Here is a 12136-nt window from a genome sequence, read left to right as displayed (position 1 = left end):
GAAAACCCGAAAAGTGACCCTAATTGTTGAATGTACACCCCTTGGGGAATATAGCAAGGTGTAATATGTGGTGTAGTGTAATACACGTGGTGAAATGAGCATTTTGAACATATAGGTGGTTTCCAAATACGATGTGCGATGGAGTCCAAGATGGAAATTGCAATTATTTCTGGAAAGTTCAGTGCCCGTTATGTGGCGCCCCTTATGAAATAATCGAGGGGTATAGGGAGCAACGGGACATAACAGTTGTTACAATTATTCATTTTACCGAAATTAATTCACAATAGGTTGGGCGTGAATTGTGAATGTCTAGTGTATAAGGAGGTAGAATATACCAGGGGACCAACTAAACTTTTGTCACTCTGGAGTTGTCGCAGGTCTCTTAGTAGTATATAGTGTCCATCCTTAGTATGTAGTGTCCATCCTTAGTATGTAGTGTCCATCCTAACTTCTCTTTTGGAACAGACTCTTTATTGAGTCCTACCATTAGAAGCAGCAGAATTCACCGGGAAAATGCTGTCCTGGCAAAACACAGGAACATCTAAACCAGAGGTACTGGGGCCCCGTCCTTCTTGTCCCAATATTAGTTTCCTAATATCTTCCTCTTGAAAACAGAGAAATGATACGGCAGGACCTGCACATTGGAACAGCTTGTAAGAGTTGTACAGCGTAATCTGTACAATGTGCATGGCCAGCGCTTTTGTACCATATCTTGGTTTTTCGTAGGGAAATTATCGCCAAGTGTTGCTCTTATTCACCCTAGCGATGCCCATTGTGAAGAATATTGCTGCTTTTGGCTGGACCATATCGACCAGCAAATAGCGGCTAACATGGACAGAGGGGGGCAACAAAACCCCTCTGGACCGCAAGGCAAAATTGGTGGCTGTCAGGAACAGCCGCCACCCTGCCCCGATCACCGTGTCTATAGACATGGTGACCGGTGTTACTGACGTCATAAGTAAATTCGCTGCTATCGGCTCGTCTGAATTGATGAGCCAGTAGCAGCGATAATAAACTGGGGGTGTGTGGGGGGGACGTAACCCTTCTGGTCCATGGGGCAGGATGGATGGCTGTCAGGAACAGCCGCCGTCTTACCCCGATCAGTGAACAGCCGCCGTCTTACCCTGACCGGTGTTGGCAAGTCACTACCCGCCGCACCGTTCTATAACAACGCTCGTTGGGAATAGGCTATACAATCTTTATTTATTTTTTAAGCAATTTAGACAAATAAGGGCTTATTTTTTGCGAGACGAGATGCACTGTAAAAAAAACCTTAATTTTAGTGGGTTTTTAGCTTATTGAAGAAATTTTATTAACTTTTTACGTGTGGAGGAAAATAAAATCATCAATTCTTGTTTTGGATTTTTAGCATTTTTTGGGGGGGTTGTTCACTGTAGCATAACAATAATATATTATCTTTATTCTACGGATCACTACGATTACGGTGATACCTCATTTATATAGTTTTATTTACATTTTTCCAATTTTATTGAAGGAAAACTAGAATAGAAAAAATTGCATTTGTTTTAGTATTGCCATTTTTATAGTGGCATAATTATAGTATTTTTTGGTTTACGGAGCTGGTTGTAAGCTTATTTTTTGCGTGACAAGTTGCTCTTTTTATTGGTATCATTTTGGTGCTTGTAACTTTTTCGGATCACTTTTTAGAACATTTTTTGTAAAGCAATTTGATAAAAAGTTTTAATTTTTGGCAAGTTTTTGGTTTTTTTTTTTACCACGTTCACCGAGCGGGTCCAATTATGATTAGGATTTATTGTACAGATTGTTACGGACGCGGCGATACCAAATAAGTGGGGTTTTTTTGTGATTTAGTGTTTTTTATACTTTATTACTTGTGTAAAGGGAAATGTGGTGTTTGGGGGGACTTTCACTTTCTTTTATTATTTATTTTTACTGTAAAAAACCTTTATTTATTTATTTTTCCTTTTTTTACAGTTAATGACATCTTAGCTTGAACAAGTGATCTTCTGATCACTTGTTCAAGCTTTTTTACAGGTTACACAGTGCAATACACATGTATTGCACTGTGTAATGTAAGACACTGAGCATGCTGCGCATGCCCAGTGTCTTACAGCCGGGTCCTGCCAGGAGGCAGGGACCCGGCACCGAGACGAGGATCGCGCAGCCCCGGGCACCGGCAGTCCCGGGGCTGCGATCGGAGGAGCGGACCCCCCCGGTAAGCGCCGCGGGGGGGTCCGATTGCCATTTAAATAACTTTAAATGCCTCTGACACGCCGCGGTCAGCGCGACCGCGGCGTGTTAGGGGTTAACACCCGCGATCGGAGAAATCTCCGATCGCGGGTGTTAGAGGCGGGTGTCAGCTATAACATATAGCCGACACCCGCAGCTTCTGGCCCCGGCTCCGTTCAGGAGCCGGGGCCAGAAGCTTGACGTAATAGTACTGCATTTTGCGGGAACGCACCTCCCGCGATGCAGTACTATTACGTCAAATGTCGGGAAGGGGTTAAAGGAAATCTACCATTAAAATCCATCATGACTGTGACTGTGGTAATCTTCTTATATTTGTTGTCTATGCCCTCCTATCTTCGAAAATCAACTTTGTAAAATGTGCTAATTAGCCGGAAGGGCTTTGGGAAGGCATTACTTGAACCCCTCAGTGCTGTAGCTTAACAGGCTGTTACACTGTGCCCATATCTTGGACTCTGTAGTACCCAGCACCATGGTTTGGTGTCATAATAAAGATGAGAATCTCATCTTAAAGAGCACATCAGGCCTGTGGTTCTATATGCTGAACTGGAGATGCAGGCAGTTATACACATAGGGGGTCATTTACTAAGGGCCTGAATCGCGTTTTTCCAAAGGGTTATCCGAAAATTTCCGATTTGCGCCGATTTTCCCTGAATTGCCCCAGGATTTTGGCGCACGCGATCGGATTGTGGCGCATCGGCGCTGGCATGCACACGACGGAAATCGGGGGCGTGGCCGTACGTAAACCCGACGGATTCGGAAAAACCGCCACATTTAAAAAAAAAAAAAAAGTGTCGCTTGTAAGGCGCTTACCTGCACCCACTACAGGATGGTGTACTTCAGTGCATTTCGATGAACTTCAGCGCAGCAGCGACACCTGGTGGACGTCCGAGGAACTGTCTTAGTGAATCCCGGCAAAACCCGAATCCTCCGCAGAGAACGCGCCGCTGGATCGCGAATGGACCGGGTAAGTAAATCTGCCCCATAGTTCTGAATGTGATGTGCAGACAAAGATCAGATTTCTGCCTTGTTCTTTCAAATCACAGAACCACAATGTCTCATGTGATCCAAAAGTCTTTATTCCAACAGAATGTTTCTTGGTACTATAGAACTAAAGATAGGAGCTTCTGAAGTGACACTCCCTCTGCAGCCTCTGGCAAAAAGTGACTCTTCTCTGCTCATTTTCATGACTTTGGAGGAGATTTTTAATAGGTAAATGGGCAACATGTGACATAACAGGTAATTCTAGAAAGGGCATTTCGTACCCTACCTGAGGGGGCTGATAGTTTAATGGGGAAAAAAATCTGGTGACTCTTATCTTTAAACTGTAATATTAAGGGTGGAATTGCATTTAAGTAGTGGCGTTCTAGAAATGTGGATACACACGGTGAGTAGTATCAGGTGACCTTATGTGACCTGGGCTTGTACATAGTAATTACAGGAGCACCGAATAACATATTATATGTGCTTTACGTATCTTGTGACCTGCTGTTTGTGCAAGGACCCAGAGCACAGACTAATACTTTAATCCCCTCCGTCTTAAAGGAAATCTACCACCAGAATGAAGGATTATAAACCAACCAAACAGACATGAAGGTGTGTGCCCCCTCTGGCAGGATCTGCTCTTCTTTTAGCTTCTTATACCCAGTTTACAAATAGAAAAAGAAAATCAAAATTATGCAAATGAGCCTGAGGGGCTTCGGGCGCCATAGGTTTTAAGGAGTCTGGAGCCCCTCAGCATCATTTGCATTAATTTTAAAGCCTATTATTCTAAATAATAAGGACATAAGAAGCTAAAATAAGAGCGGATCCTGCCAGAGGGGACACACACCAGGATCTCAGTGCTTGGTTTACAATCTTTCATCCTGGTGGTAGATGTCCTTTAATAAGTATAATCAGACACCAGGTACGGTCTCCAGTATATCAGAGGCAGACTTCTGGCCCAGATCAACCATCTATCGACTTATGCAAGACACCTGGCGCAGGTAATACTGTTATTTGCACAGTGTAATGATTGTCAGGGGGTGAGCGAGACATCATTAATGTTATTACTCCTACTACCAGTATAGAGTATAGGTACTCTGACTACCAGTATAGAGTATAGGTACTCTGACTACCAGTATAGGTCGTCAATGTGTAGCTTCCTTCTAAAATCAACTTTTAAAGTCAGAATGGCTCCTGGGTGTTTTACTAGAGAGCCCCCCCGGTGCTGTAGCTTCACAAGCTGTTACACTCTGCAGGGGTCACATCCCCCTCCCATTGTGTTAGATTACAGTAGGGAGGTGGATTGGAAAGTGCTGAGGGAGTGAGGGGAGACAGCGTAACAGCTTGTGAAGCTTTGGCCTGGAGGGGCTCTGGTAACACCCCCAAAGCCCTTTTGAGAAGGAAGGAGGCCATGGATAACAAATATAAGAAGATGACCACAGTCACGGTGCCTGGATCTATGAGTAATGCCCCGGGTTTATTATGATGGTAGATTTCCTTTAAAGGGGTCCTCCACCGATTATTACTCTGTGGGATTGTGAATTTGGTGATCCATGTATAATGTGGGAAGAATGCACCTCGTATTGGATGCAGCGACTCCATATCATGTCCCTGTAAGTCATCTCCAGAGGTCACTATTAACCCTTAACGTCCCGTCTCCCCCAGCAGATGACGGCGCAGAAGATACTCCTGCAGTGCAGCACTTGACGAGTGACTCGGACTCCGAGATATTCTGCGATTCTATGGAGCAGTTTGGACAAGACGAAGTAAGTGGGATTTTCTCCCAGGATAATTTCCTCTGGCATTGATACAACACATTAGAATGGGCTCAGTGTTCAGTAACTATCTGGCACCGGCAGCGATCCTCATACCACTCAGAATTTAGTTTCCATGAAAGGAGATAAGAGACACTTTCTTCTTAATGCTCTTTTATTTCTCCTATTACCAGAAGGAAAATGGAAACTTCAACTTATTCTGATGTTTTTTTGTTTCACATAACTCCACCCAAAATGGAAAATTATTTTCTGATCCCCCTAAATATATACTAGAGCCTGGGGGGAGACTTATCAGTAGTGTCTAAGACCAAAACTCTTCTAGTTGCCCATGGGAACCAACCAAAGCTCAGCTTTCATTTTATAAACAGCTATGGGAAAATGAAAGCTGAACTGTGATTGGTTGATATGAGCAACTAGAACAGTTCTGCTCTCAGACACTTCTGATAAATCTCCCCCTATGTTCTCAGGAAGGAAAGCAAGAAGCTATAGCACCACCTTTAGTTTCAGTGTGCATACCATATGTATAGCTATACTGGGCTCCAGCAGGCGCAGGAACCCACTGCTGACTATAGATATCCATATGCATTAGACATCAGTTGCCAAATTTTGTAAGATCAGTGATGAGTTAATTTTAATGAGTCCCTCCTTACTCTTCCTCATTGTCTCATTGTAGAATTGGGGTACGGCATGACTTGCTCCTCTCTCTCCTGTGAAATCAACATGCATACTCGGCCAAGCATCTTCATAGTGAAGTCGAGAGGTGTAGCTATCACTTGGGTCACTTCTATAAAGTCCATTAGATTACATGGAAAGGATTGTATTGGTTAGGGTTGGGTTGATTGATGTGGGTGTTTTTGGAAATGTACCTTAAAATTGGCACCCTAAAAATTAGCAAGGGATATTACCAGGTCAAGATTTTCCTTCAACCCCAATAGACGTCTGGCTATGCTGTAGGGGACTCCATCATCACTTGTAGCCCCATAGAAATGATCGGAGTGACCATGTATATACAACCAGCTGCTCTATTTATTGGGGTATACAAGGACCTCCCATTATCGAGATAGGTCAGTGTCATAGTGATCAGATCTCCACCAAGTTCTACCTGGCTAATTGGAAGACGTGTATTGCCCTTCAAGTCCAGATCGATGAGAGAAAGCCAATGAGCGATACTGTCTTATGGACTTGTCCACAGTAATTTAAGATACACTCCCTATGATTCGCAGGTTGATCACAGTCAGCTGGTAGAACGAGTTTTGAGGACTAAGCCCTTGTCCGACGGGAAGGTTGGAGGAGAAGCAAAAGAAGGTGGAGAAGACGGGAAGGCGTCTGGACGAACCCCACAGAAGGAAAAGTCTGGGAATGACAAGGCTGAATACTTTGCTTCTAGAAGAGGAAGAGGTGTGTGACCGCAGTATGTTGGGGGTCTGGCCCTGTGACCTAACCCTAGAATAAAATAGCTGACCCCCAGTCTATTACTAGCTGTTACAAAATGATATGCTAGATCAAGATCATTTGAGGACTTGTCTACACACTTGTAGGTCACCCTTGGTCATTATCAAATTGAATATGAGCTGCATATTCATGACCACTATGAGCTGTACGGCGGCTAGATCACCTAGGCCTCAAACCCAACACCCATGATCTGCTATGTGAAGGGGCTGCGGCATTCGGATGGACACTGTGGCCTCTATGAAGCACAATGCCCTACATTGTATAGTGGCTGTGCTTAGTATTAAAGCTCGCCCCCATTTACGCAGACAGTGATCTGATATTGATAACCTCTCCAAATACCCCTTTAACGCTGAGATACTATTTCTATACCACGGTTGGTCATCTAGATTCGCTTACGTTAACCTCCCTGTAGAGAAGTAGAGTAATGTCTAGAGAAGGGCGGAACCAAACTTTAAAGGAAACCTACCATTTAATTTGATGCATTATGAAGCAAACATACCTTGAGAATGCTGTAGCTACACTGATGCAGGATCATATTTGGTTAATTCCTGATCTGAGTAGTTTTGCTGAAAAAACTATTATAAAACTCAGGATCTTGGGAAAGCTGGGTGAGACTGGCTGCCTACATAAACACATTACACACAGAGCTTGTCATTACACGTATAGCTTAGGCAAGACATGACTAATCAACCTGAGCTGGATCACTCATACACAGCAGCTGGGGGATGGTGCAGTAATTGATTATTCTGCTTTCAGCCACAACCCAGTGATTACATCATCCTGTGAGCAGTGCATAACTAATGTGCTAGGAAAAGCACTGAGCCCAGGCAAAGGAGGGACAGAGCTTCATTATCATAATTTATTTTTTGCAGCCAATCTGGCAAATTGAGGGCCTTAACTACTAGCAGACCCTGCTCAGCTGTAGTAACATCTCATTTTAATCTTGCATTATATCATATGTTCTCCTGTGCAGCCAATCGTATGCACCCTGTGGGTGACGGATCCCGTGGCGGTCAGATGGGCAGCGGTGGCGATGGTGAAAGATGGGGATCGGAGCGTGGGCCAGAGGGCAGCATTAATGAGCAGATAGCGGTGGTCCTAATGCGGCTACAAGAAGACATGCAGAATGTGCTGCAGAGGCTGCAGACGTTGGAGGCCCTCACTGCTTCTCAGGTAACTGACTGGTCTATAGTCACATGTAGGTGCTCTATAGTCACATGGGTGGTCCTGGGTGCCTGCTGTAGTCCTGGACCGACCATATGATCGTAGAGAACCGGAGTTAATGTCACTAATTTACTTAGAAATGGGGGGGGGGGGGGGCAGAGAACCATTGCAACTTTGCCAAAATCTTTGCTGTTGCACCTATTAAAGGGAACATAGAATGGAAGATGCTTGAAGGTCGTCTTTAAAGAGAACATGTCACCAGGTTTCACCCCACTAACCCCCTCAGGTAGGGGATGAAATGTCCTTCCTAGAATTTCCTCTTTCATGTGATATCTCATAGTTTCCTAGTAAAAATACTTCCCTAAAATACGACTCATCTCATTTTCACATGAGATAAGTCAAGTTTAGTGGTTGCAGGGAGAGTGACCCTTCAGAAGCCCCTATCTTCTCTTCTATAGTACATAGATACAAGCTCTTTATGTCATATTAATTACAAGAACCTCATCTTTCAGATCACACCAGGCTTATGTCTTTGTGAGCTACTGAACCCGAAATACAGAAAGCTAAAGACATAGTTGGAAATGGAAGCTGCAGATAAAGATCCAGTTCCTGCCTATTTCTAAACTGCCTGTGTCCAGTTCTGTAGCTCACAGAATCATAAGCCTGATAGGATCTAAAAGATCAGATTCTTTAATATGACACCAGTTGCATGTTTTTAGGTGCTATAAAACTGAAAATAGGGGCTTCTGAAGTAACACTCCCCCTGCAGCAGAAAATGCAAAAATGGGATGAGAAGAGTCATATTTTCCTGACTTTAGGTGAATTTAAAAAAATGGGTATGATTTTACATAAAAGAGAATTTTTAGAAAAGATATTTTATACCCTACATGAGGGGACTAGTAGTTTAGTCAGGTAAAACCTGGCGCTCGACGAGGTAAGTGGTGGTTGCCAAAATATACTCCCCTCTCCCTAGCAGTCCCACAACTTTTTTTTTCCTGAGGATAGGTCATTAGTATGAAGCAAGAGTGAACTATTTTTCTCGTACTTGAAACGTTTTTTCAGTGTTTTTATTCATGTTTTTTTGTGTTTTAGGCAAGGTCAATGATTCTGGAATCTAACCTTCATCAGTCGGCCAACAAGGTAAAATGAAGCTTTTTATTCTTTTTCAGTGTTCAGGTCTACTGTATATTTTACATTTATATATTTTATAATTGTACCTCCAGAAAAAGTTTTTTTTTTTTTGCCCCAGTGACAATTTGATTTTTAAAATTTTAATTGCAATGGAACCAGGGATTATCAATAAATTTTAATTACAGACACCTTACAGCTGGTCATTGCAGTCTGGGACTATAGTAACATCCAGAGAGCTTCACCAGAAGTCACAGTGGGCTCCGTCTGTAACTATGGGTCGTCTGTAAGTCGGGAGTCTTTAAGTAGGGGACCGCCTGTACTGCATCTAGCGCAACCTATGGGGGTCAGTTACAGGACTCATTTCAGATTTATTCGCCCTCTGGTGGTGAAATGTGAATTTTTTTGTGGAAATATTTGAGTTTTGATTTCCCTATGTATGGTGCCGCCTCTCCACCATTTACCCCAGACTTAGTTGAACTGTTTGCGCCAAACCAAGTTTTGTATGGTGCTGTGAGTTGTGGACTGTCCTCTTCTGTCCTGATGATTAGGAAGGTATTATAGATCACAATGATGTCCGTGTAGCGTAGCAGGGCTGTGATTGGTCCAGGACATGAGGTAGATCTTGTTTGCTGGACTAGTTACTGCCAGCTAAATGGGCTGTGATAGTCTCCAATGGCCTGTAGGCCCAGTTACATCACATCTTTCTGAAACCTACCATAAAGTGTAATCGCATCACTTTGCTTCTTGCAGAAACCATCGTGGTGGCCCTTTGAGATTTCGTCAGGCACGCTGGTCTTTGCGGTCATCTGGCCATTTATTGCTCATTGGTTAATACATCTATACCTACAAAGGAAACGGAGGTAAGTGATCCCAGTCCAATACTGTATAATACAGAGCGTATCCAGGGATATCATGAGCCGTGCGCCTGTGTGACATCACATGACCAGGGACATAACGAGCCATGCGCCTGTGTGACATCACATGACCAGGGACATAACGAGCCGTGCACCTGTGTGACATCACATGACCAGGGATATAACGAGCCGTGCACCTGTGTGACATCTCATGACCAGGGATATAACGAGCCGTGCACCTGTGTGACATCTCATGACCAGGGATATAACGAGCCGTGCACCTGTGTGACATCTCATGACCAGGGATATAACGAGCCGTGCACCTGTGTGACATCACATGACCAGGGATATAATGAGCCGTGCACCTGTGTGACATCACATGACCAGGGATATAACGAGCCATGCACCTGTGTGACATCACATGACCAGGGATATAATGAGCCGTGCACCTGTGTGACATCACATGACCAGGGATATAACGAGCCATGCACCTGTGTGACATCACATGACCAGGGACATAACGAGCCATTCACCTGTGTGACATTACATGACCAGGGATATAACGAGCCATTCACCTGTGTCACATCACATGTCCTGGGAAAGTTTTCTATCCACAGGAAGTAAACAATGAAGCTTCCTATAGAATGACAGCAAGCAGAGATCTAGAAAACTGTGGAGGAATCGATGAAAAGATATTGGAAAAATTTTTATATCAAACAATATCAATTATTTTCTGAAATGGAAAGTTTACTTACCCACCTGCAAAAGAAGTCAGATCCATGTGTGATATGAGAGGTCCTGGACCCTGCATTGGCTCCGGGTCTGATCCCAGTACAGCTGAGCAGATGGCTTGCGTTCAGCTCAGCTGTACTGTGTTTGGTCTGTAAATCTGGGGTGCAGTTTTCCTTTTTGTACACTAATGAGCTTCTCTCCTTGTCTTAGGAAGCCCACCTGAACATTCAGAAGAGACTCTGGTTTAGGAAGCTAATCGGGACGCCCCCTATAATTGTCCCATGGAGGATGGCAGCGGCCGGGAGTTCCTCTTCTCTTCGCTCTTAGTAAATTCCTTGCACTACGTGAATGATAACAGAATAAGGACTAATTTTACTAAAGCTTGAATACCAGAATTATATACTAAGCTGGCAGTAGTATTAATGTCTTTTATCACATTTCAAATGGAAAACTAAATTATTTTTAAACCTATTGAGAGCATGTAGTAGATAGACACGTGTGAGGGGTACGAGGAGGGAGGTGAGTATCATGGATGTGACTTACAGGAAATCAGACCGTGATGGATAATAATGTGAAACTGGAATTTCTCTCCTGTAAGATTTACTTTAGTAATAAAATCTATGCATAAAATGGTCCGAGTCTCCAAGCAGCTTTTCTTAAAGGGACGGTCAAGGGGCCTGGATCTCTGAGTAATTATCCCTAGTTTATCATGATGGATTTTTATGGTAGTGCCAATTGTATGGTTATCCCCTATCCATACCTCAGCGGCATTACTGTGGTAACAAAAAGGAACCTGTAGTCGATTTATTTTTCCAAATTGCCCTGACCGGTTCCCTTTTAGAGGGCGGTTCCTTTCTGCTTATGTCAACTGCAAGACCTAGAGTGAAAAGGCTTCTGAAATTGTGACTACACCCTAAAGCAGTGGAGGCGAACCTATGGCACGGGTGCCAGAGGCGGCACTCTGAGCCCTTTCTGTGGGCACACAGGACAGAGTTCACCAAACAGAACCAAATCCACTAATCTCCCTGCAGTCCCAGGCAACTTAAGAGATACTGCTCTCATTGGCATTTTAAAGCGACACTTTATTGGCTGTTTGGAACTGCTGGAAAAGTGAGAAGACCCTTTAGAGAAACTACAATGATAGCTTGGATTTGTCCTCCTTCTTCCAACTGTATTGGTTGCCTCAGGGGGCCGATACGATTGAAAGTTGAAGAACAGGTAGCAATAAGTTACTGCTTAAAATGCAATGTTGGCACTTCATGGTAAATAAGTGGATTTTGGTTGTAGTTTGGGCACTCAGGTCTCTAAAAGGTTTGCCATCACTGCCCTAAAGCAACCCACCAGTCACAGCCGATTGATTGAATGATACCATGTGTAAGGGCCTGAAGGGAGGAGCAGGACTCCAGGGTCTAGGAATACACTGACAATAAATCCTGCTCCTCCCTTCAGGCCCCGCACCGTGTATTATTCAATGAATTATCTATGACTTAAAAGTTTTCCTTCAACTTTTTTACCAACCTGGATTGATGTAGGTCCAAAAACATTTGTGCGGTCCATAGAAAACACTGGCAGAAAAGGATCTGCTCTATGATTTGCAGCTCCGACAGTGGGCTCGTAGAAACCACAGCCATGTGTATGAGCCCATAGAGTACATAGGGCTGTGTGCCAGGCATTAAATCAACAGTAGTGTACAGACAAGAACTATGGGGGGCATATATCAGGGCCCTGAAATGATTGCAATTACTGGCTAAACGGGGGCGTGACAAACATGTCGGGGGGGGGGGGGGGGACGGAGGAATCTTTCTGCCATCTTAT

At 43.8% G+C, this 12136-nt stretch overlaps 1 protein-coding gene across 4 annotated transcripts in view; it reads left to right on the top strand.

Moving 5' to 3' along the window:
• ACBD5 (acyl-CoA binding domain containing 5) overlaps positions 1–10954 on the top strand; it is a 31862-nt gene extending 20908 nt beyond the window's left edge. For 3 of the 4 annotated variants that reach the window (XM_072154103.1, XM_072154100.1, XM_072154101.1), the window contains 6 exons: positions 4879–4979; positions 6212–6386; positions 7414–7613; positions 8697–8744; positions 9486–9595; positions 10532–10954. In XM_072154103.1, coding sequence (XP_072010204.1) covers positions 4879–4979; positions 6212–6386; positions 7414–7613; positions 8697–8744; positions 9486–9595; positions 10532–10544 — 647 coding nt within the window. In that variant the 3' untranslated portion in view covers positions 10545–10954. The remainder of the gene's footprint in view (positions 1–4878; positions 4980–6211; positions 6387–7413; positions 7614–8696; positions 8745–9485; positions 9596–10531) is intronic. The other variant, XM_072154102.1, reaches the window with a different exon arrangement.
• Positions 10955–12136: the final 1182 nt, after the last annotated feature.

The sequence above is a fragment of the Engystomops pustulosus genome, chromosome 5, assembly GCF_040894005.1.
Source record: "Engystomops pustulosus chromosome 5, aEngPut4.maternal, whole genome shotgun sequence".
Classification (NCBI taxonomy): domain Eukaryota; kingdom Metazoa; phylum Chordata; class Amphibia; order Anura; family Leptodactylidae; genus Engystomops; species Engystomops pustulosus.
This window is presented reverse-complemented; position numbering and strand designations above follow the sequence as displayed.